At 41.7% G+C, this 25,894-nt stretch overlaps 2 protein-coding genes across 3 annotated transcripts; one reads left to right on the top strand and one right to left on the bottom strand.

The window, feature by feature from the left end:
- The first annotated feature begins 3 nt into the window (after positions 1-3).
- On the top strand, positions 4-3,679 carry LOC119261633. The gene is made up of 5 exons (XM_037531249.1): positions 4-1,046; positions 1,517-1,641; positions 2,215-2,634; positions 3,072-3,300; positions 3,375-3,679. The coding sequence occupies exons 1-5, from the start codon at positions 998-1,000 to the stop codon at positions 3,677-3,679; spliced, it is 1,128 nt and encodes a 375-aa protein (XP_037387146.1). The 5' UTR covers positions 4-997.
- A 2,821-nt stretch (positions 3,680-6,500) lies between these two features.
- Positions 6,501-25,203, bottom strand: rwdd1 (RWD domain containing 1). 2 transcript variants are annotated; one of them, XM_017688571.2, is made up of 7 exons: positions 24,987-25,203; positions 24,496-24,561; positions 22,611-22,741; positions 20,149-20,292; positions 18,269-18,395; positions 8,208-8,270; positions 6,501-6,970 (listed from the first exon to the last, which is right to left on the bottom strand). In XM_017688571.2, the coding sequence occupies exons 1-7, from the start codon at positions 25,057-25,059 to the stop codon at positions 6,858-6,860; spliced, it is 717 nt and encodes a 238-aa protein (XP_017544060.1). In that variant the 5' UTR covers positions 25,060-25,203; the 3' UTR covers positions 6,501-6,857. The 2 variants fall into 2 exon arrangements, with proteins under 2 accessions (XP_017544060.1, XP_017544059.1); XM_017688570.2 differs by having other exon boundaries at positions 18,269-18,398; positions 24,987-25,201.
- Between the last annotated feature and the right edge of the window lie 691 nt (positions 25,204-25,894).

Raw genomic sequence — 25,894 nt, 5'->3', positions numbered from 1 at the left:
GGAGCAGCCAACATCACTAACAACACCTGTTGGTGTGCTTGCTGTAGTGGGTTCGTGTGCCTCTAGTGCTGACTAAATGCTAGGTACATCAAAATTCTCCAAACATCTTTCTCTCGGTTGCATTGGAACATATCTGGCTGTACACAGCCCTGCACTGTCCTCCGCGGCTTTACCCGCCGTTCGGTCTCCACTGGGCCTCATACACTTGCGGCTGAGGAGATGCGAGGCATGGCTCCGTTTGACGTGGTAGTAAAAAGAGTTGTACACTCTGTATTCCTGAGTGCAGCCGTCAATGCCGCAGATGACACGGAAATTCGGACTACGGCTGTGTACCGTATTGATGTGGTTCAGCAATGCTCTTAATGTCACTGCCACAAAAAGGCAGCAGATGAAACAACGCCAAATCATTTTACTGTGTAAAGACACCCTCATAACAGCCCTAACCGAGGCCTCGACCCCACAGCAGACCGCGAAAAGGATCGTTGTAGTGGCGGAAGGTTACATCAATAGGAAAGGGTGGTACGCTGTAAATCATTTGAAGTTGGTAATGCTTTAAATATATACAACTCAAAATAAGGTGTTTAGGATGTAAGACTATTGTAATTGTCTTAAATTTCAAAGTTTGTTAGTAATTTTTAATAAATTTTATAGCCCATTATTTGAACAGCGGATGTAGACACTACAGACGTAGTACTGCGGTTCGAGTAGCGCCCTTCTTCCTCCGAGAAAAGCGGGAACGGCTGTTAACAGACTGGAGAATGGAGCTGCACTGTTAGCTCACCGCTAGCTATCTGGATTGGCTAGCAGTTAGCTAACTAAAGTTTTTTTCTGTGTACCGTTAGCCTGAAGATGAACCTTGCTCACTAATATCAAATCTCCTTGTAAGCCCTGCTGCCTTTGTGAGCTAGCTAAAAGTAAGATATCTGACTTTTGCTGGGACACCCTTGGAGACCTTAGCTAGCTAACTAAGCTACATATCTGGAACCCACTCCCTCAGATGTCCGTTATGGAAAAACTGGACGCAGTATCAGCGGCTACCTTACAAGGTAAAATATCATTTAAGTTAAGCATGTGCTGCTGCCCCTTCGTGTAAATTGTGGTGAAAAATAACTGTTTCATATTCAGAGTTGAGCAGGTGTGTAGGTTATATCATATGTTTCTTACTGATTCTTACAGTAAGCTTATTTTTGCATGATTATTGTTTTCCTGTCTCACAATTATTATGAATTAAACACTGATGCATTTATATAGTATAATTTATAGAATGTGTCAAAAATAATTATATTAAGACCACAAAAGAGAAAACATGGGAATTAGGCTTATACATGACCCCTGGACAGTGTAAGCCTTTGTTAGTTGATTTATTATTTTTTTTATCTGTTGACATGCTTTGTGTAGCACTGCAAGTACTAGAAATGTACAAATAATGTTCAGGGAAAGTGAATGATAAGTTAAAAGTATTTGCATATATATATATATATATATATTTTTTTTTTTTTTTTTTTTTTTTTTTTAGCTGCAAACATCAGTGAAGCCTTGTTACCAACCCTGTCCCGTGAAGACATACGTGATCTTTTTCCTGGACCTGAACATTTTCTTAGGAGAAAAGCCATATGGAACCTGTTTCACACAGATCAAGAGGTACAGAGTAATTTAAGTCACAAGTCACTCACGTTTGAATGCACATTCACGATCCGCATTCAGTCAGTTTTAACAACTAATTTAAATAAATTTTAATAAATAATCTTCTTTTAATTGATTCATCACTATATACAGATCTATATGTGTGTATATATATACATATATACATATATATATATATATATATATATGGGTGTGTCTCAAAACCTAGTGAGCTGTGTAAGTAGGCACTGACTACGTAGGCAGCTGCTTAAGTAGCAGCGTTCTATCTGACATCTCTCCTCATAAATCACATTATTGAGACGCTTTAGCTAGAGAGCAACTGCGTCACGGCTTGTTACCGCCCACTGCAGCACGCCACCAGTGTTTTAGCTGGTTGCTAAGTTACCAGCCAGCATCCAAAACAATAGCCCAAGGCTTAAAAATCCGCTAGCATAAATGCTAATGGCTTCAGTATAAAACTGCAAAATGATCAATATGAAAACTGTTGTAGTTAAAATTGCATGTTAAATTTGTGATTACCAGCCAAGTGTTTCAGTTTATGAATTGTAATATTAGCTTAATGTTCTTCAGCAGGGGCAGCAGGCAGCATCCCCCAATCAAGAGAATGGTTCGAATGGCAGAGGGCTGGCCACTGTACAAGTCAACCCTTGTGTTTCAGAAACTCCTCGGTCTCCTGATGTGCAAGAGACTCCGAGAACCTGGCAGCTACCCAACCCTGAGTATGTTGTGTATACTGACAGTGAGCTGGAACATATTAGAAAGCAGTATTTTGAAATGCAGCTTGTTGGCCAAGAAGGTGGATGCACTCTTTCAAAAGAACTTCGCTGCCGATTAGTGAGGAACACGGTGACCAACATGGTGTCCATCATCAGAGCAACTACTACTGAATTTATGTATCCATCCAAAAATGATTTCCAGGCTATGGCAAAGCGGCTTGTGGAGTATTATCCAATGCTTCGTGATAACTCTGTGAACTGCAGACACCCTTGGGTAAGTGTTTGTTCCATTTGTGAACCAACTTTTCATTAATATCACACTGTAAAGTTTCACTGATGAAAAACACAGTACACCATCCATGATAGATCATGAAAACTGAACTTATATTTTTGTAAATATAGTATAATGTATAAATGTCTGCATACTTTCCGGCAGGTAAAATATTTCATATTTTGATTTAGTGCTGGGCAGTACTGTAAAAATATGTGTAATTTAATCTCATTTAATTCTGTTTTCATGAAATCAGCCTCATGCTGGCTAAATTATTTATTAATTGTAGAGTTTTTTTTTACACAATTTGCACTAGTTAGGATCTAGAATACATGGTTTACAAAAATGACCCCATAGTAAAACAAAATGTGCAGTCTAAATATTTAGTTGTAAATTGTGAAATTAAATGAGTGCATTACTTTAATGTCTTTCACATACAGGAATTGCTTTTTAAGCAATTACTGAAAAGACTCCACAACATAAAGACACCAAAAAAGCGTCAGGGACCTACACCACAAAGACAGAGGAAACGAAGACGACTGAATTTGGAGTGTTCAGATGATTCAAGCACATCAGTCTCCGAGTCACCAGGAAGCACGGCATCAACTGTACTCTTAGACAGAACAAGAAGCAGCGCATCATCTTTGGATGGCATGAATTCACCTGCTGGTAAGTGTGATTTATTGTGATTCTTTTATTATAGATTATATTTGTAAAAAACTGACTGCTTTGTTTTTAAACAGAAATTGTTGACCAGAGAGGAGAAGCTACTGAAGATCTAGGAGTCCATTCTGGCACTGAAAGTCAGCAAAGTCAAGCAAGACATTACCATACCCTGCAAGAGATGTATAAAAGGCCGAAACCTAACAAGGAGGCAGTTGCTCAGCTGCTTGACCTTGAGTTTGATGCTCGTAGAGCCTTTATCAACTCTGACACCTTGAGAGACCAGGACAGGCCAGCTAACATACTACAAGCATACCCCTGTTTCAGAGAAGTAGATCATTTTCTTTCATCTGTCAGTGAATGTAGTCCAAGGTTTAATATTTAGCCAATAAACTCCATTTTATCGAAGCATCCTTGGTGCGAGCGTCTCTCTCTCTTGCTCTGTTCTCTGAACTTCGCATAAATCCAGGTTACCTCACACCTTCATCTAAAGGTGTGAGCATTAATAAAATTAATATTGCATAGACCGCAACACAGGAAGTCAGGTCCCCAATCGAGAGCCTGCCCATGGGGAAGCTTCCAGTTTATCTAGTCTTGTCTCTTGGTACAGAATGTTGTAACCGCTGTGCAAACAGAAATCATTGGCTACTGTTGATGGTTAAACCTCCCATGAAGGATGCTTTGTTAAACTGCAACCAGCAAATGACCACAAGAACCAAGTCATGTTTAGTCAGCGATATTCAGGCTTACTCACCCATTATGTGTACAGAATGGCCTCAACCTGACTGTATAATTGTTGGTGTCCACTAACCATTGCTTACAGTCACCAGCAGTACCAGCAGTCCGAAGCTCCTGGTAATGACCTCCAGACCAGAATGTAGTGAACACCCACAATCAGGGTAAACCAGAATCACGTCTGTTTTCAGGAGGACCCTCCATATTCCTGAACTAAATGCTCAGGGTTTTTCTAAGTTCAGACCAAGGTCATCAAAAAGGATTAGGTTGCCTACAAGTTTTACGACTTCAAAGGATGTTATCTTGGGAATATGGACACAGTAGGAGGCTTGCAACCCCCTTCTTGCTCCATCTGGCCATCAGAAATTCTGGCCTGGAATCCAGCTGCAGATCTCCCCAGACTTTTAACTAAACTTGTAAATTAACAGAAATCAAGTTCTATGGACTGCACCAATACAAAATTACCACCATTCAATGGGGTTCATTTCAAGAAGTCCAGAGATACCAAGAATAAGGTCGTTACAGATGATTAGTTCTGGATCACAAATGCCACTTGCACTCATCCTAAAGGTACCAGATGTATGGAGCCAAATTGGTGTCTTTAATTGTGACTAGAAAATAAAACTCACAAAAATGAGGTCTCAAGTTGTTGTAAAATGGATATTGCAAACAAATGAGAAATTGTGCTACTTTTTTTCTCTTGCAACTGTTTTTAGGATACATCTTTTGTGATACTGTGTTTTTTGTGATACTTTCCCCTTTTTACATTACTCTTTTTTGTTTGTGCATCAGTTTTGACCTCTTTTTGATTTGGGGGATGTGGCCAAGATAGAAAGGCGTGTCATGGACGTTTCACGTCATCAGCTGGAGCTGCTGCCGCATCATTTGTATTTTGTTTCTATCTCAACCTACCCATTTTAATCTTCCTTCAAATCCAGTTTTAAGACCTCTTAAAATAAATCATTGAAAACAGGTACTTAATAAATTTATTTGTTCGTTGTAGATAAAAAAAATTCATAGTAGATACTGAGTAAATTAGACTAGATACGTTTGTGCACACCCAACTCCAAAAAAGTAAATAACACTTCAGCTGCTCAACAGTCTGGGGTCTCCATAGTTGTATATTGTGCTTTATAATACGACACATGTTTTCAATGGGAGACAGGTCTGTACTGCAGGCAGGTCAGTCAAGTATTCGCACCCTCTTACTACCAAGCTATGCTGTTGTAAGACTGCAGAATGTGGCTTGGCATTGCTTCTTTGCTGAAAAAAACGCAGGGATGTCCCTGAAAAAGATGTTATCCAGGCGGCAGCATATGTTGCTTCAAAATGCATATGTACCCCTCAGCAGTAATAGCACCTTCACAGATGAGCAAGCTACCCATGGCATTGGCACTTGTATTTACCAAATGACAACAAACCCTAGATTCTAAACTTTGCGCTGATAAAAATCAACTTGTCAGACATGCTTCCACCACAGATTAGATATGTACATTCAGATAAGGTACAGCCCAAAGAAGAAGACGGTGTGCAATTTAACGTGGCACAGGCACATGTACTCATCAAACCAATACTTGTCGGACACGTTTCCACCATACATCAGTGCATTTCAGGTAATCTGTACCTGAGAAGACAGTGTTCCTGCACATTGTTATGTGGGTTCTGCTGTGTCACAGTTCAGCAATGAACACTATGTACTAACAGTTGTTCACCAAAACATTGCAGAGCCCAATCAGTGATGTCTATGAGATAAGTATGTTTGTTCTTAATGCAGTGCCAAAAATCAAGGGCATTCAGCTGTGGTATTTGGGCTTGGTTTTCACACACAATTCTCCAAATTCTTTGAATCTTCGTGGAAATATTTGTCTTGGACTGTATTGAAGGCAGCACAATGTATGTATATTTACCCAAAACAAAAATGTCAAGATAAAACTTTAAATATCTTGTCCTTGTACTGCTTCCGTTAAAACACAAGTCAGAATGGACTTCAAACACTCCATAGGATGCATCTGTGTATTTTCACCAATAAAGTTATTCACAGCTTTTGATGTGAAGTAGTTTATTCTACAGAAACTTATTCTAGAGAAACTTATGTTTTTACTACCTAAAAGGAGTGAAGGAATGTTTTAATATATAATATCGATAATGATAAATCCGAAAAAAGGTACATTTTAAGGTAGGGGTGTTCAATCGTATCCACCGGTGTGGCTGCAGGTTTTCCCTGAAAACAAGCTGGAGCACGCCTGATTCAACTTATTCAATCAGTTGGTTTCAGTCTTCAAACTGCTGAACAGGTAATCTCCTGTTTTGTTGTAATAAAAGCCTGCAGCCACACCAGCCCTTTGTGGATAAGATTACAAATCCTGGTTTAAGGACCCAGAGAAAAAGAAGGGAAAACAAGCAGCTGTACTGCTACCAATGGACAATGCAAAAAGCACTTTTGAGTTTTCTAGCATTTTGAAAGTCATGGGCAACATAATCCAATTTGTTTTAATTCAACTTAAAATCAACTGTGAAACAAGTTTTGGGCAGACAGTAGCTTTTTCTCAGATTTCAGAAAAGAGAAAATACACTCCTAACAGCATTTTCAACTCCAATATTATTGATTTCTGTGAGGATATGAAAACAGACAGAAATGAAGAATGTAAAATATCAGCAGCTCCTGACTGATGGGATTTAATGGCATAACAGTAGAAATGATCATATTAAACAGTTCCAATAAAATATGCAGAATCCTGCAGCCTGGAGAAACAGTTCCTTTTTAGCATGGTTAGCCTGCTGTCTGAATGGCCATGTGTGTCCACGTTCAGGCTGACCATTTGACCACTTTAGTCCTCATCACTGCCCAGCTCCAGGGGGTCATAATCAGGGTCGTCTTCATCCAAGTCTAAATCATCCATATCCTGGAACAGAGACTCATCCACTTCAACGCTGTTCCCACCTGAAAGAGGAGAATACAGTCAGAACAGAAAAGAAATTCCACAGCAATTTGCCCCGTTTTACTTGTTAGCGACATTAGAGCTCCAGTGCAATATGAAAGATGAAATTAAGACACCCAACATGTCTTGGCTGATCAACTACATGAAAAGACTTATGTGAAAGCTTTATTTTTTGGACTTTTGGAACATGCATTGCATCTTAATTACTGAAGATTACAAATAATCAACTTGTATTTCAACAACACATCAATCCACTGAAATAAATGCAGTTTAAATGTTCACATTATTTTCACCTAAAGATGCCACATATCATTACAGCCCTAAACTGAAATATGTACAATGTAAAACAATTTCAATTACATTAATTTTTTCATCATGTCATAATTTACATTTAGGAGTCCCATCAGCAAAGGGCAGGACTGAGACCCACTGACCAAACAATTAGAATCAATCAACAATTAGTGCTCCTGCTCTTTGAATTGAAAACCAGCAGCTACACCAGCCCTTTGTGGAATAGACTGGATTCTCCTGTTGAAGACAGGCCTGCATCATCAAATTACCGGCCCCTGGGCACAAATGTTTGGTGGGCTCCTGCATGTCTTTTTTGGGTGGTCATGGACTTTTTACAATATCACAGCAAACTATATGATGGCACCATTACGATGGTAGAAAACTAACTGCAGCATTGGCTTTGTCACCGCTGGAAATATACAGTTCACAGGTCACTACTGACGAGGACCATGCAACCTTTTTTCTTTAACTTGGGCAGCTGACATTTAAATTTGACTTGGAAATGGGTTTCCTCTACTCTATCAGGTCTCGCTTTAACAGGGTTCCCAGACACATCAGGGACGATATTTGAAAGTCTGAAGTTTCAAATCAAGTACATACAAAGGTTACTGTTAACTGAGGTTATAGTGGATAGTGGAATGATTGCTACTCAGCGAATGGAGAAGAACATGACTCAGACGTTACGGACAGACACGTACACAGTACTAGTATTATGATCAGCCATAACACAATAACAAATTCCGCTAAGCAGCTAGTGAAGTTCCCATCCCAAATCAAAACAGCCATTTAGATTTTCTGATAACTGCTGATAACACAGGGATGCCCTCTAGTGGCTCAGGCCTCTTTGCACATGCCCATGATACCCATGGGATGATCTGGGCCTGGCTGCAGAGTATCGACTCTTTTACCCCAATTACCCTTTTGGGCTTTAATGCTAAACCAACTCACCATCCTCCAGGAACTGGATATCTGATGTGTCAAGGTTATGATCTCTCTCAAACAGCTGCTTTCCTATAAAAGATGGAAAAATGGTTTGGTTCCTGGCTACCAGTCCATATAAACTACCATAATCACTCACCATATTAATAGCTGATGTTATTTTACCCAATAATAATGCATACAGTATATATTTGTATATTATAAACTAAACATCACAAGGTATATGACATGTCTGACAGTTTGTAGACACCTGCTCTTCCAACATTTCTTCTCTCCTTTGCTGCACTAACTGCCTCTACTCGTCTAAGAAGGCTTTACACTATATGTGGGTACACTGCTGTCAGGATTTCATTCAGCCACAAAGGCAATTGTGAGGTCAGGTACTGATATTAGATGATTAGTTCTGGATCACAAATGCTACAGAGAAGAGAAACTGTGCTACCTTTTTCTCTTGCAACATTTTTTTTAGGATAAATCTTTTGTGACACTGTTTTTTATTTGCATTTTGTGTTTTACGCTGCTACTTTTTTCTGCAGTACTTTCCCCTTTTTACGTTACTCTTTTTTGTTTGTGCATCAGTTTTGACCTCTTTTTGATTTGGGGGCGTGGGAAGAGGAGAGAGGTGTGGCCAAGATGGAAAGGCGTGTCATTGACATTTCACATCATCAGCTGGAGCCGCCGCATAGCCCGTCATTTCAACTAGCCAAGCTGGACCACTGGTATTTACAGTTTGTTGACACAATCAATAACAAACGTCCATGTAACTTTAACATTTCCTGAACTTAGTGTAACCCTCCTAAATTTAACTGTGCACTAAGGGGTTAAATTCAGTGTTATAACAGCACCTACTGCTCAGCGAGATGAGAAGACCCCCTCCCCCCTTTTCTCCCCCCCCCCCCACCCCCCCCACCCCTCCCTTATTCTCCCTGGTGCTAGACGCTTCAAATTCTCTCTCGTGTACATGCCACTCCTTCACGGAGTTCGCAGATAAAATACGTGCAGAAATGCTTTTTTGCCACTAAATACACGAGATAGGAGCCACCAAAGATCTCTTAGCACAGAAAGTCATAGTATTCTAGCTTATTTGCCGAACATTTTACAGCCGTTATAGTTCAGAGCTCCGACTGGTTTTTTTTCATGAATAAAGTTTTGCAAGATAGAAGGAGAGATGGCGAGCCAGTGAACCACGTGATCCTGACCTCCTGTGCAGCAGCTCTACAGGCAGCTGCAGGAATAGAGAGAGAGAGAGAGAGAGAGAGAGAGAGAGAGAGAGGGACCGAGATATCCCCGGACGCGCAAGTTTTTTTTCAGCTGGACATTCACACGCCCTCACACACACACTTGTATATACGGACCAATTTTTTTGAAAAAATAGAACTTAACGTGCACGTAGAGAAAAAAAGGGACTACCCGGGTAGCGATTTTTTTTTTTTGTTTAATTGTCTTCTCATTACATCTGTGGACTAAAGTTGAATGTTTCTCTTTTGTTATTTTCTTCAAATGTCTACTATGGTTGCTGATAAATGTCAATTCTTTAATACACAATTATAAATTTCACCTCTGTGTTTGTGTGTCGCTGCTTAAAACCCTCCTTTTCCCGAGCCTAGTTAGAAGCTTGGTGTACCCCTTTGATTTACTTAATTCATTCTGCACTACAGTTCAATAGCACCTTGCTACAGAGAGACAGAAAGTGGCGAGCCAGCCAGGAGGGTTTATTGTACATAGCAGCGAGAATTGCGGTCTATGAGTTATTAGTACTTAAACCACAATACTAAGATTATACTATTTTTTTGTTTAGTAACTAAAGCCAATTCCAGTTTTTTGAAAGGGAACTAGACTAAAATGGATCTTGAAAATAAGTTTGGAGTGCACGCACAGAGGTCTTTATGTATGCTTAACATTTCTGAAACTGATGTTGATGATGACATAGTTGCTTCTTTTAGGAAGTATGGGACTGTAACTAAAATTGTTAGGATGAGAAAAGCAGATTCAGAAATTTACAGTGCAGTTGTTGAGTTCGATTCAGAGGAGCCCTTATCTTGTTTACAACCTGATTTTCCTTGCTACATAACCAGTGTTGCTAATCCCTCAGTTCAGTGGCTAGTTGATAATGTGCATGTACTAATGCAGTCCTCAGCCTATACCTCACTGATCACTATCCAACCTGATAAAAGTGACAGTACCGAATCAGATTCAGATGGCGCTGATTCAGACCATAGTCAAACACCCTTGTTGAGTAAGACTACAAGGAGAATGGAAAGCCTCCCTGCAACACAGGCAACACCTGATACTGCTGTTGCTCGCTCTAAGCTGCCCAAGCAACTTCCCACTGCCCAAGCGGCTACCCCTAATGTCCCTTCTCACGTTCTTGTTCCACCTGAAGTACAACGCATAGTAGTAGAGCATGTGGTTAGGAATGACATGTCTTCAACAGTTAATAACCAAAGTTCAAAGTGGTTAAGGTCATTTTCAGGACGTATCCCAAAACCTCCCGGAGAGGCAGATTTTGAAACTTGGTGTCTCCATGTTGAGTTAATGTTTCAGGATTGTCTGCCTAGAGATGTGCAACGTAGAAAGATTTTGGAAAGCCTCCTACCTCCAGCCTCAGATGTTGTGAAGCAATTGGGTTTGCAAGCATCCCCGCATGAGTATGTCAAGCTCTTGGATTCAGCGTATGGTCTTGTAGAGGATGGGGATGAAATATTTGCCAGATTTCTGAACACTCATCAGAATTCTGGTGAAAGAGCATCTGATTATCTTCAGAGACTTCAAATACTCCTGAGCTCTGCTGTGAAAAGACATGGTGTGAAAGCAGCTGATGCAAATAGGCAGCTGCTTAGGCAATTTACACGTGGCTGCTGGGACCAGTCGCTACTCTTGGGACTCCAACTTGAGTCACGGACTGATGCTCCCCCTGACTTTGCAGAGCTTTTGCTTAAGGTGCGTACAGAAGAAGATAGGCGAGCAGCCAAATTAGACAGGTTACAGCGACACATAGGCAGTTCAAAGGTAAAGCCAACCCTCAACACCCATTCAGTGACAGAATTCACCCAACATCCTGATATGCATACTAGTATCTTGCAGACGTATATAGCGGAAACAGAAGAATTAAGGAAACAAATCTCTGAATTAAGGATACAGCTGGGTTCTAAGAAGTCTAAGAAAGAGCCAAAGAGTGTTTCCAGCAAAGCTAAAACAACTGAAGAACAGGTGCTGAAAACCGACATTCAGGTTCATCAGGCAGCAACCAAACCCCAAACTCAGCCTAGGGCCTGGTTCTGTTTTAAGTGTGGTGAGGATGGACATATAGCGAGACAATGTGAGAACCCTCCAAACAAAGTCTTAGTGGATAGGAAGTACAAAGAATTGAAAGTCAGGCAGGATGAATGGAAAATGAGGCATGGGCCGCATTTAAATTAGACAGGGTGTCAGTAGAGGGCTGTACTGAGACCCAGGCTTCCAATAAGAACCCCATCACCTGCCAAGCATGTTTAGAGGCTGAATGTAATAGTCATACACAAATGCAATTAAATGATGATGCCACCATTAACAAATTGGTCGGACCCAGATGCACAGCCTCAGTTATTATAGAAGGAACTCCCTGTGAATGCCTCCTTGATTCAGGTTCGCAAGTAACCACTATCTCTAAATCTTTTCATGATACTCATTTGAAATCACAGCCAATCCTGCCATTGAACAATCTAATTGAAGTAGAAGGTGCAGGAGGACAAATTGTGCCATACCTCGGTTATGTTGAGCTCACTATTCGATTCCCTGAGTGTATTACCGGGAAAGCTGAAGAAATAACCACCCTGGCTCTAGTTGTGCCTGACTCTAGGACCAATCTTGAAGCTCCTGCACTTATAGGTACAAATACTCTTGATACATTGTACAGAGTATGTGCAAATGGCCAGAACAAAAAGGATCATCAAGAAGGCAAAGACCATGTTTACTTATCACTTGTCAAAAACCTCTGCCGTAGACACAGAATACAGAATGGCGATGGGAAGGTTGGAAAAGTAAAGTTGCAAAGCAAGTCAAGTACTGTCATTCCAGCTGGTGAAAAGAAGGCCTTAACTGGGTTTACCAGAAATATCCCCTATCTTTCTGGAGGCCCGCTACTTGTTGAACCATCTGTTCAGTCCAGCCTACCTAATGGGCTGTTCTTCTGCAGCTATATATTCTCCAGCCCAACTCGGTCCTCGTTCAAAGTTCCCATTCTTCTGCATAACACAACTGAACATGACATCAGACTCCCTACCAACAGAAATATAGCTGAATTGTCAACACCTGTGTCCTTGTCGCCCTTGTCATCTGTTTCCAGTTCAAGTCCATCCACTGCCGATGCATTATGCCATTCTTCGGTTGTAACTGCTCAAGATCAGGTCCAGAACTCAGGAAGCTCATTGAGGACCATCTCTTTCAACTTTGGTGATTCACCTCTGTCTGAGGAGTGGAAACAGAGGGTTGCAGAGAAATTGAATTCCATTCCAGATGTCTTTGCACTGGGCGACCTTGATCATGGCCATACCACAGCAGTCAAGCATCGCATTCGTCTTTCAGACCCCACCCCTTTCAAACAAAGGGTGAGACCGATACATCCATCTGATTATGAAGCTGTGAGATTCCATCTCCAAGAGCTGAGAGATGCCAATATAATCAGAGAGTCAGAGAGCCCTTTTTCATCACCCATTGTTGTGGTGAAGAAGAAAAATGGTGCTATAAGGCTGTGTGTAGACTATAGGAAATTGAATAACCAAACCATTAAGGATGCATATGCCTTACCGAACATTGAAGAAACCTTTTCAGCACTCTCTGGGTCCAAGTGGTTCTCAGTCATGGACCTTAAGTCAGGGTATTACCAGGTTGAGCTTGAGGAGGAAGATAAGCATAAAACGGCTTTTGTAACACCAATGGGTTTCTGGGAGTTCAACAGAATGCCACAGGGGGTCACTAATGCTCCCAGCACGTTCCAGCGTGTGATGGAAAAGTGTGTGGGTAGCATGAACCTTAAAGAAGTTTTGGTATTTCTAGATGACCTCATAGTATTCTCAAGCACACTAGAAGAACACGAAGATCGCCTCCTTCGTGTTCTAAAGAGACTTAAAGAATTTGGGCTGAAACTTTCCCCTGACAAATGTCATTTCTTCAGGAAAACTGTTAGATACTTGGGCCATGTTGTGTCTGAAAATGGCGTTGAAACGGACCCTGAGAAAATTGCTGCACTCACTACCTGGCCAAGACCCAACAATCTTCGAGAGCTGAAGTCCTTTCTGGGGTTCACAGGGTATTACAGAAGATTTGTGAAGGACTATTCTAAAATTGCTAGACCGCTGAATAACCTAACTGTGGGTTACCTACCTCCAAAGAGATCCTCTGACCCGGGGCGTGTAAGATCTAAAGTAAACATTTCTCTCAATTGGAAGCGGCCATTTAATGAGAGATGGACTGAAGAGTGTGAGACAGCATTCCGCACCCTGATTCAGAAGCTGACTTCCGCCCCTGTCTTAGGGTTTGCCGACCCAAAGCACCCATATATTCTTCACACTGATGCCAGCTTGCATGGGCTCGGTGCAGCATTGTACCAGGAACAAGATGGTCAACTTCGAGTTGTTGCTTATGCGAGCCGGGGCCTATCAAAGTGTGAAAGGAGGTATGCGACACACAAGCTCGAATTCTTAGCTCTTAAGTGGGCAGTGACTGACAAGTTCTTTGACTACCTTTATGGTGCCAAATTTACTGTCATGACTGACAATAATCCACTAACATATGTGTTGACATCTGCAAAGCTTGATGCTGCAGGACATAGGTGGCTTGCAGCTCTGTCCAGCTTTGACTTTTGCATTCAGTACAGGGCAGGAAAAATGAATCAAGATGCTGACGGGCTGTCTAGGAGGCCACATGTACCTACAGGACAGGAAGATGATGTAGCCGATGAGGATGATCGAGTGAAACAAATTGTTGCGCAATTTACCGCAGTGGGCCAGCCCACGCTTTCTGAAGCTGCAGTTCGTGCTATCTGTCAGAGGTTCCAGGTATGTGGTTCAGTTGTCGGTGATGCCCCCGTAGCTGTTGAGTGTCTCGCAATGGATGTAAATGCCATACCTGACGATTTTGTCCACCTTCAACTTGCTCCTGGGTCAAACACCTTACCACAAATGTCTCAGCAGGATTGGGCTCTTGAACAACGATATGACACTGCTGTAAGCAGGGTAATAGATATTGTTAAGTCACAAAAGAGGCTTCCATACAGAGCAAGACGACGAGAAGACCAGGAAGTCCAATTGATGCTGAGGATTGTTGATCAGTTTGTTATAAATGATGAGGTCCTTTATAGGAAACGCACCATTAGAGGAGAACCCCATTTTCAGCTGGTTCTTCCCAGAAAGTTCAGAAGCTCAGCTCTTGAAGGCCTTCATGACGCTGTTGGTCACCTTGGTATTGAACGGACTGTGGATTTAGTGCGGTTCAGATTTTATTGGCCAAGGATGTTCATGGATGTGAGGGAGAAGATTTTGAAGTGTGAGAGATGCATTAGGCGCAAGGCAAAGGCTGAGAGGAATGCTCCTTTAGTAAACATCAAGACAAGCCGTCCACTTGAACTTGTCTGTATGGATTACTTATCTCTGGAACCTGATGGTAGAGGGACAAAGAACATATTGGTGATCACAGACCATTTTACGAAGTATGCGGTTGCTGTTCCTACATCTGATCAAAAAGCAAAAACTGTAGCAAAGGTTCTGTGGAATAATTTCTTTGTCCATTATGGATTGCCAGAGCGACTCCATAGCGACCAGGGCCGTGATTTTGAATCGTGTGTCATAAAGGACTTGTGTCAGATGTTAGGTATCAAGAAAACACGGACCACACCATACCATCCACGTGGAAATCCCGTGGAAAGATTCAATCGGACGCTGTTGGAAATGTTGGGGACTCTTGAGGAAGAAAACAAGGCAGTGTGGAGAGACCATGTCCAGCCATTGGTACATGCTTATAATTGTACCAGGAACAACACCACTGGGTTTTCTCCATACCAGCTTATGTTTGGCAGGCAGCCAAGCCTTCCTATTGATCTTGCTTTTGGCCTGACCCCTGATGGCCCTGGAAAGGAGTCACACGTAGACTATGTAAAGAGGCTGCAGGACACTCTCCGGGAGAGTTACAAACTGGCTATTGAGCATAGTGACAAGGTGGCGCAGAGAAACAAACTAAGGTATGACAGTAGGGTCAGAGAGTCTGTTTTAGAAACAGGTGACCGGGTGCTTGTGAGAAACATTGGTCTTCGAGGCAAACACAAACTGGCCGACAGGTGGATCCAAACCATATACAGGGTAGTGAAGAGAGTCGGTGACAATCCAGTCTATGTTGTAACACCTTTGAATGCAGGTGGTCCAGAAAGAACTCTGCATAGGGACTTGCTGCTCCCTTGCGGTTTTCTACCCACTCATGCGGCAGAACCAGCACAACTGAAAACCCCAGAGACAGTGACTCGTCCTCCACATAATATGGGGAGAGGGACTGATTCCCCTGAGTCTTCGGATTGGATAGCAGAGGACACCTGCCAAGTTCCTGTATGTGAAGTGGTTGAGTACCAAGTTCCTCAATCCACAACTTGGGTGGAAACAATTGAGATTCCTATTGAAAGAGGATTAATATCTGGGAAACCTAAAGATCTGTCTCAGTCTCAGAATCAATCAAGTGTATCGGATGTTCAGTCTGACATAGAACCTCGGAGGGAAGTCAGGTCTACTCCAGAGACGATGGGATTAGAAAAGTCTGATTTGAACCCAGAAGCAAAAGTGTTCCACCCCCAGACTTCAGCTGTATCGAGTGATAAAGTGGAGAGTCTGGATCAGTTGTCCCTTGGTAGTGCTGTTAGTGTCGTGTCACTACCAGAGACAGGAACTGGTCAGAACGCAGAGAGCGAGGTTGAAGCCACAGAGACTACTGAACCGAGTCAGGTGTCTGAGATTCATGATATGGGAAACCAACTTGAAGCTAGAGCCGCAGAGCAATCAGAAGGAGATTTTGAACCTAGGAGGTCGACACGGTATCGAACGGCACCAGACAGACTAGCTTATCAATCTTTAGGGAACCCTTTAGTCCTTATCATGCAGTCTGTACTAGGTGGACTTGATAGAGCCTTCTCTCAAGCCCTTGATTTCGATTTAGGCCCTCACATTAGCACTTCAGTGCCCTCTGAAGTAGTATAATAAGTGTCCTGCCTGCAGGGACGCATGCAGATTCAGGGAGGGAGGATGTAACCCTCTTAAATTTAACTGTGCACTAAGGGGTTAAATTCAGTGTTATAACAGCACCTACTGCTCAGCGAGATGAGAAGACCCCCTCCCCCCTTTTCTCCCCCCCCCCCCCCCCACCCCCCCACCCCTCCCTTATTCTCCCTGGTGCTAGACGCTTCAAATTCTCTCTCGTGTACATGCCACTCCTTCACGGAGTTCGCAGATAAAATACGTGCAGAAATGCTTTTTTGCCACTAACTACACGAGATAGGAGCCACCAAAGATCTCTTAGCACAGAAAGTCATAGTATTCTAGCTTATTTGCCGAACATTTTACAGCCGTTATAGTTCAGAGCTCCGACTGGTTTTTTTTCATGAATAAAGTTTTGCAAGATAGAAGGAGAGATGGCGAGCCAGTGAACCACGTGATCCTGACCTCCTGTGCAGCAGCTCTACAGGCAGCTGCAGGAATAGAGAGAGAGAGAGAGAGAGAGAGAGAGAGGGACCGAGATATCCCCGGACGCGCAAGTTTTTTTTCAGCTGGACATTCACACGCCCTCACACACACACTTGTATATACGGACCAATTTTTTTGAAAAAATAGAACTTAACGTGCACGTAGAGAAAAAAAGGGACTACCCGGGTAGCGATTTTTTTTTTTGTTTAATTGTCTTCTCATTACATCTGTGGACTAAAGTTGAATGTTTCTCTTTTGTTATTTTCTTCAAATGTCTACTATGGTTGCTGATAAATGTCAATTCTTTAATACACAATTATAAATTTCACCTCTGTGTTTGTGTGTCGCTGCTTAAAACCCTCCTTTTCCCGAGCCTAGTTAGAAGCTTGGTGTACCCCTTTGATTTACTTAATTCATTCTGTACTACAGTTCAATAGCACCTTGCTACATTAGTTTTCCGTAGATCCAGTGGTGATTGCTGTTGAGTGAATATGCGGTAGCGGGCTTGATTTGTGAAAGGGAATGTGAATTTAAGGAGATGCAACACCAGCATGCGCAGCTGTGGGAACCATTTGGCTGTACTACACGTTCAAACTTGCTAGCCACGTTAGTGTATTCTCATCATGGTCTCACTGGCTGGAAACACTCCTCATTTACTGCACTTACTAACTAATAACTAATCAGAAAGTAATGAGTTATTAATCAGGAACAAATGAATAAGTTATATATTAATAATCCCAAGATTAAAGTACTAACACATGAACTAATGAATGAAGATGAAGGTAACTGTGTAGGCAGCTCTGCAGTGGCTCCAGCTGATGACGTGAAACGTCCATGACACGCCTTTCCATCTTAGCCACACCTCTCTCCTCTTCCCACGCCCCACCAGGTCAAAACTGATGCACAAACATAAAAGAGTAATGCAAAAAGGGGAACGTACTACAGAAAAAAAAAATAGGAGTGTAAAACACAAAACGCAAAGACAAAAAAAAAGTGTTGCAAAAGAAAAAAGGTAGCACAATATCTATTCTTGCAACTCCCTGAGACCTCATTTTTGTGATAGTTTTATTTCCTCGTCACTATTAAAGACCCCAATTTGACAGAAAATGCAGTTCCGCTGCTCCACGGTTTAATACTGGGGTCGTTAAGCTCCTCTAGCAGAAACGGTCATCTTAGGCTCGTTAAAGCAGGTGAATTCACTGATTAGAAGAGGCACCTAGATACATTTTGTCATGCGGTGTATTTGAAAGCTGTGTAGTTGTAGAACACTAGGATCACATTATAACCATGACATTTGTCTGCAACCAGATTTTATGCTGTTAAAAAAAAACTTTTAAACATTAACCTTTAATGACCTTGATTAGAAATGATTACCTGTGAGTTTACTCTTTCCAGAGTCATCTTCCTTCATTTTCTTCCTCTTCAGTTCTGCCATCTCCTGTTCAAAACGTGCCTTCCATGACAGGAAATTCTCAATAGTCACCACAGTTCCCTGGAACGCCTGCTGGAAGAGGAAACAACAGAAATAAAGTTCTCATAAGTTGTTTTAGAGCTTTAAGTTTAATGGAAAAACAAATCAGTGTAGTATATAATAAAAGCTCTGTACAATCAGGGCATGCTTTAGTTTCCTCCTTATTTTATCCTTTCTTCCTACTTTCATTACTTTAAAAGCTTTTAAATGTGGTTCAATACAGTCTGCCGCTAATTTAAAAAACAGCACACGCTTGTGAGAAAATGCGAGGAAATATCAATAACAGTAAATGTATGCAGCCAAATCAGCCAAATTAATTTTTATATGTAATTTGTCTGACCAATTTTTTCCTGTGGTCAGTTTATTATATATATATATCTCCATCCATCCATCCATCCATTTTCTAAGCCGCTTCTCCGTCAGGGTCGCGGGGGGGTGCTGGATCCTATCCCAGCAGTCATTGGGCGGAAGGCAGGATACACCCTGGACAGGTCGCCAGTCCATCGCAGGGCGCATATATATATATATATATATATATATATATATATATATATATATATATATATATATGTATTTGTGTGTGTGTGTGTGTGTGTTTTGTGGATTTGGAGAAGGCATTCGACCGTGTCTCTCAGGGGATCCTGTGGGGAGTGCTCCGGGAGTACGGGGTGAGGGGCTCATTGTTACGGGCCATTCAGTCCCTGTACAAACAGAGCAGAAGCTTGGTTCATATAGCTGGTAGTAAGTTGGATTGGTTTCCAGTCAGGGTTGGACTCCACCAGGGCTGCCCATTGTCACCGATTCTGTTCATAACTTTTATGGACAGAATTTCTCGGAACACCCAAGCGGCGGAGGGTGTCCAGTATCATGGCCTCAGGATTTCACGTCTGCTTTTTGCGGATGATGTGGTCCTGTTGGCATCATCAGGCCGGGACCTCCAGCTCTCTCTGGACCAGTTTGCAGCCGAGTGTGAAGCGGCTGGGATGAAAATCAGCACATCTTAATCTAAGACCATGGTCCTCAGTCGGAAAAGGGTGGAATGCTCTGTCCAGGTCGGGAGTGAATTTTTGCCCCAAGTGGAGGAGTTTAAATATCTTGGGATTTTGTTCACGAGTGAAGGAAGGGTGCAGCGAGAGGTTGACAGGCGGATTGGTGTGGCGTCTGCAATAATGCGGACCCTATGCTGGTCCGTCATGGTGAAGAGAGAGCTGAGCTAGAAGGCGAAGCTGTCAATTTACCAGTCAATCTACATTCCAACTCTCACTTACGGTCACGAGCTTTGGGTAGTGACCGAAAGAACAAGATCGCGGATACAAGCGGCCAAAATGAGCTTTCTCTGCAGGGTCGCCGGGCTCTCCCTTAGAGATAGGGTGAGAAGATTGGCGATTCCGGAGAGGCTCGGAGTAGAGCCGCTTCTCCTCCACGTTGAGAGAAGCCAGTCGAGGTGGTTCGGGCATCTGGTAAGGATGGCCTCTGGACGCCTCCCTAGGGAAGTGCGCCAGACATGTCCGACGGGGAGGAGACCCCCGGGGAAGACCCAGGACATGTTGGAGGGATTATATCTCTCGACTGTCTTGGGAAAGCCTCTGTATCCCTCTGGAAGAGCTGGAGGAGGTGGCCGGGGAGAGGGAGGCCTGGGCCTCTTTGCTTAGGTTGCTGCCCCCCGCGACCCAGACCCAGATAAGCAGTTGAGGGAGGAAGAGGACTATTATAAACAAAGCAGAAGATAATCTTCATACATGTTCATTCATAACACTGTTTACGAGAGCCGTGAGAATGTTACCTTCTCTGCCTCTTCTGCCTCTCGCTCTTTCCTTTGCTTTTCTTCCTCTCTTCTACTCTTTATCTGGTCAATTATTTCATTCAGTTTCTCCTGCACAGCTGTCACCAGCGTGAAGATCATGACCATGCCGAGGTTTTCTTCTGCCTTCAGACACAAAATTAAGACAAGTGAAATGTAATTCATAATGAAAGGTAATAAAACTTTGCTCATCTTCACTTGATTCTTTATAAATATACTGGGTAGAACAAAAAAAACTAGTCATATTACAGATTTACACTCTAGGATTTTTGCCAAGTTAATGCTTCAGCCAAAAAAAAGTCTCAATCATGAAATAATTCTAAGGCAGTGAGTATTGATAATAGTGGCAGAGGCAGCTGACGTTGTTAAAGTTCTGGCAGTGTCAGAAATTCTGGACAAAAATCTCAGAATACCATCACCACCAACAGAAGGAGTTGACGGATGGCCCAAGCTGAACGTGGACATGTAGCACGCATAACCACAACCATGTTGCACAGTCTGATACACTTTTGGCTGAGATTTCAACTGCAGCATCTCAAACAGTGTGAAATACTATAAAAATACAAGACCAACATTATCGCACAGTGAACAGCAAGCCACGGTGATGTCACTAAAGATATATTCTTCATTTGTTTTTCACAGTTTGTGTCCTACATACAGTACTGCGTGAAAGTTTTAGGTATCTAAGCCAATTTTTAAACTATTGACCTCAGCAGTGAGTTTATCACAATATACATTAGAATAAAGTCATATTCAAAATTCAAATAAACATAAAAACAATAAAAAGTATCAAGAATTTCTTGGGTCCTTATTTTTCCTTGACACCTTCACAGCCACTACAGAGACTTGTTAATATCATCAATTACATCATGAGCACAATTTACTGAAGCACTGATTGGTCAAACCAGGAGTTTCTTTTTAACTACATATAATACTGGGCTTCCTTGAGGAGAGGTTTGAAAATGGTTAAACAAACACACTAACAACCAGAAAAAAAAAAAAAAATATATATATATATATTATTATTATTAATGTAGATTCTATAAATTTTGTTATTCAAATATTAACATTTTTCTCAACAAATAAACACAAACTACACAAATAAATAGATTAGTTTCAATTCTACTATGTAAATAATGCAAGCTTATAAGTGTGCTTGTGCTGTATTTCAATGCTGCTGCAACACTTTGTCATAGCATAATTATGCATGACTCATTATGTTAAATAGCCAGTCACCTCTTAACCTCCTTTTAACAATCTGATTCATGTTATTTAAATAGGCAGCTGATTTTTCATGTATGAATTTAAAATGGCGTAGAGCAAATAATGTTGGTTACAGAGCAAATTGGTGTAACAGTAGTCTTGGTTATTTACACAGCAGCTCAGTTCAAAAGTCCTGGAAATGTGCTTGTGTGTTTCATGTGTTCATTTAAGCTTCATTGTGAGCTTCAGGTTCAAAGAAAAGGCTTATGCAAAATCGGCCGTCGGCCAATATGGCTATAAAGAATTAAGAAGTATAATCAGCCATAAACAAAGATTTGCACTCCTGTTATGGGTGTATATCAGCTTTAGTTGAGGGTTTTGTGCAGCTCATGATTTACATATGTTTATGCCTGCCATAAACATACAGTACTGTGTGAAAGGCTAAGGGCACCCAAGACACATTTTCAAAATCTATTTATTTGTGTAGTTTGTGTTTATTTGCTGAGAAAAGTGTTAATATAATGAGATTTTATATATATACACACACACACACACACACACTGTATACTATTTTATATATATATATATATATATATATATATATATATTCTAAGCCGCTTCTCCGTCAGGGTCGCGGCGGGGTGCTGGAGCCTATCCCAGTAGTCATCGGGTGGAAGGCAGGATACACCCCGTACAGGTCGCCAGTCCATCGCAGCGCTACCCACTGCGCCACCGAGCCGCCTATATATATATAAATATATATATATATATATATATATATATATATATATATATATATATTACAATGACACTATATATATATATATATATATATATATATATATATATATATATATATATATAGTGATTTTATCGATGTTAGTGTGTTTGTTTAACCATTTCCAAACCTCTCATCCAGAAATTATATGTAGTTAAAAAGTAACTCCTGGCTTGACCAATCGGTGCTTCAGTAAATTGTGCTCATGATGTAATTGATGATATTAACAAGTCTCTGTGGCGGCTGTGAAGGTGTCAAGGAAAAATATGGACCCAAGAAATTCTTGTTGCTTTTTATTGTTTTTATGTTTATCTGAATTTTGAATATGACTTTATTCTAATGTATATTGTGATAAACTCACTGCTGAGGTCAATTATTTAAAAATTTGCTTAGATGCCTAAAACTTTCACACAGTACTGTATAAACACTGAGAAAAGGGAAAGAAAGATCCTTTATAGGCTACCTGTTGCTTCAACAATGTCAGGATGTCTTCCGTGTCTGAATCCTCAAGATTTTCCTGAGAATGTATCTCCCACAGTGGGGGCTCATCTGGGTATTTTTCCACATAGGTGAACTTGAGTGTTACTTGAACCGCTGGAAGAGAGTTTGGGAGGCTGGGTTATGGGCTCCTAGCAAATGTATTAAATGTAATTGTCATTGTACCAGTGCACACAGTACTACACACACTGCAATACCGGACAGCCTGCACCATCAGTCAGTAATACAACATTATCTGCATACACTACATATCCAAACATTTATAAGCACTTGCTTATTCAATGTTTCTTCTGCAATCAAGGCTATTAAAAGGAATTTGTCCCTTCTTTGCTGCAGCAACAGCCTCTACCCTTCTGAGAAGGCTTTACACTATATGTTGGGTCTAAATATTGCTGTGAGGATTTGATTGCATTCAGCCACAACAGCATTAGGTACTGATGTTGGATGATTCTGCATAACACTCCAGTCCAACTCATCCCAAGGGTATTGGATGGAGCTCCATCACTCCAGAAAACACAGTTCCACTGCTCCACAGTCCAATGCTGGGGGGTCTTGATGTCCCTCTAGCTGACACTTGGCATTGAGCTGGGTGAGCTGACACCTGTGTGGCCACTCCAAAGTGTACCATTCTATTGGTGGTACTTTTCTATATTTCTATATACCGCTGTTGTCAGGGAAAAAAAACTGTATCTCTAAAATAGCAACTTTATTACAGAAGAAGGAAAAAAAACCTAATTTACTTTGAATGTAAGTCAGTGGAACCAGATTTTTTCCAAGAGTAATTTTGAGCTGTTTCTTTTGGTCCATTCATCTTGAAATTTACACCCAGTGTAAAGGACAATAGGTGTTTACAAATTAAGTCAAAAACTGAAAATTGACGAGGTTTTGTTCCAACAACAGCAATATACTTTTACACATGCATGTGCACTACTAATATTTACGTTTAGGACGGCTGTCTGAATATTTTGGACACAATAAAAGTGTGGAGTGGGGAAAAAGGCATTAGTGGTAAGGTTGTGGCTCAGACTGACAGACGTAATAACGTTACTTCTCTACGGAGCCCCGCTGGTGACATCCCTTATAAATAAAAATAGTGCGTGGCTACGACTTAGTAAGGCATGGGAACGAGATGATTAAGTTGTGGTCATGGCTATGCCTTAGTAAAGCGTGGGGTCAAGATCCTAACGCGTGGCCACGACTCAGTAAGCCGCGATCTCATTCCCACGCCTTAGTAAGCCACGCATTATTCTTATTTATACAGAATGTCATCAGCAGGGCTCCGTGGTTTTCTGTATGATTGTACTTTTTCGGCCTATGGTAGCTAACTGACAGCTGGTTCCTGTAAACATCCCAACAATGACACTAATAAGTTAGAAAATGTCAAAGAAAAACAGACAAGTATAGTTTAGTGGGATAGTGTCGTGGACACCACCTCTGCCTTCTACGCTGTAGACTGGGGTTCAGGGCCCCCCCTGGGAAAGCTGGGATAGTATAGTGGGTAACATCTCTGCCGTCTATGCTGTAGACTGGGGTTCAGTGCCCCACCTGGGTAAGCTGGGATAGTATAGCGGGATAGTGTAGTGGATAACACCTCTGCCTTCTACGCTGTAGACTGGGGTTCAGTGCCCCACCTGGGTAAGCTGGGATAGTATAGCGGGATAGTGTAGTGGACACCACCTCTGCCTTCTACGCTGTAGACTGGGGTTCAGTGCCAGGGTAAACACCGTACACTATACCAATAAGAGTCTTTGGGCAAGACTCCCAACACCACCTTCACCGTCCTGTGTAAAATAATCACATTGGATAAGAGCGTCAGCCAAAATGCCGTAAATGTAAGTAATGTTACTTACTCTCGTCGTTTTCTCCTGCATCTGAGGTGACTGTGATTGTAAAGCTTGTGGGATTCTCAGAAAGCACTGTTTGAATGAAAACGACCAGGTTACCAACAAAACGTATCAGAGCTTAAACAAAAAAAACAGTTCATTCTTACTCACGAAACTAAACTATATAACATTAAACACTCATAACTAACGCCTTTAGGTACTTAACCAGCGTTAGCTACCATGCTAACACTTTACAATGACTTCAGCACTCTGCCCAAGTCACTTAGCCGAAGCTAACATCACATAAGCGACATCACAGAACCTCTGCAATATGGACCTCGTCTTCGAAGCGTTTACTAAACTATTCCGTTTATATTTAGCTATAATACTGATAACCTGATTAACTCTATGTACCAACAGCCCAGTCCAAGACAGCAGAAGCCGCTCAGCTGGGGACAAGCGGGACAGACAGCAGAGTTAACTCGGCTAACAATAAGCACCCAGCGGTCAGACCTGACCTGTAAACGAGTCTGGATAAATGGACTCTATTGCCTCCAGCTCGTTTCGCTGCTCCTCTCCGTAGTCGGTCATTTTACCGCGCTGCCGTCCATCCACCGTCCAGATTCGACCGCGGACAAAAACGTGCTCGAGTGGCTAAGAGTGGCTAGAATCGACGTTATGCCGCATCATCTTGTCATGTCTGAGCTGCATTCTCGAACGGGTGGCTGCGTTCCAATGTGTAGAGTAGGCACTTGCTTACTTTAAGTGTACACTGAAGCATGCTCCTATTGTAACACGACGCCTTGCGACAACCTATAAAAGTATTTATATGAGTTGTGTACGGAGCCCCGCTGGTGACATCCTGTATAAATAAAAATAATGGCCACGCCTTATTAACGCGTGGGAAGGAGATCCCAATGCGTGGCCACGACTTAGTAAGGCGTGGGAATGAGATGATTAAGTAGTGGCCACGACTTGGTAAGGGAACGAGATCATGGCTTACTCTTGCATTGCCTTATAATAAAAGTAAATGTTTTTGCCCTTCTGGAGATGCATGTTTTTCTTTGGAGAGTGACAGTGTGCTGTTCTGTAGGTGATTAGAACTTCCGCTGCTGCTTACCAGCAACATATTGCTGTTGGTGGAAAAAACCTTGTATCTCCATTTTTCAGTTTTTGACATAATTTGAAAATACCTGTTGTTGTTTACATTGTGTGTAAATAGATTTTTTTTAATAGAATAGAATTCTATTTCATGATGGATGGATCAAAAGAAACGGCCCAAAATGATTTGGAAAAGAATCTGGTTCTGTTGACTTACATTAAAAGTAAAGTATATTTTTTCCTTCTCCTGTACAATTACCACAGTGTGCTGTTTTTGCTGGTGACCAGCTGTGCTGGTGTTGGTCTACGCTGTTTTTTTAGCAGG

The sequence above is a fragment of the Pygocentrus nattereri genome, chromosome 19 (assembly GCF_015220715.1).
Source record: "Pygocentrus nattereri isolate fPygNat1 chromosome 19, fPygNat1.pri, whole genome shotgun sequence".
NCBI lineage: Eukaryota > Metazoa > Chordata > Actinopteri > Characiformes > Serrasalmidae > Pygocentrus > Pygocentrus nattereri.
This window is presented reverse-complemented; position numbering and strand designations above follow the sequence as displayed.

Excerpts from the sequence above, each read along its gene's own strand:
- rwdd1 (XM_017688570.2), bottom strand. The coding sequence starts at position 25,059 with ATGACCGACTACGGAGAGGAGCAGCGAAACGAGCTGGAGGCAATAGAG. Across the intron at positions 18,399-20,148 it reads AGGCAGAAGAGGCAGAGAAG|CAGGCGTTCCAGGGAACTGT; the intron begins GTAACATTCTCA and ends TTCCTCTTCCAG. Across the intron at positions 8,271-18,268 it reads TGGAAAGAGTAAACTCACAG|GAAAGCAGCTGTTTGAGAGA; the intron begins GTAATCATTTCT and ends CATCTTTTATAG.
- LOC119261633 (XM_037531249.1), top strand. The coding sequence starts at position 998 with ATGTCCGTTATGGAAAAACTGGACGCAGTATCAGCGGCTACCTTACAA. Across the intron at positions 1,047-1,516 it reads ATCAGCGGCTACCTTACAAG|CTGCAAACATCAGTGAAGCC; the intron begins GTAAAATATCAT and ends TTTTTTTTTTAG. Across the intron at positions 2,635-3,071 it reads TGAACTGCAGACACCCTTGG|GAATTGCTTTTTAAGCAATT; the intron begins GTAAGTGTTTGT and ends TTTCACATACAG.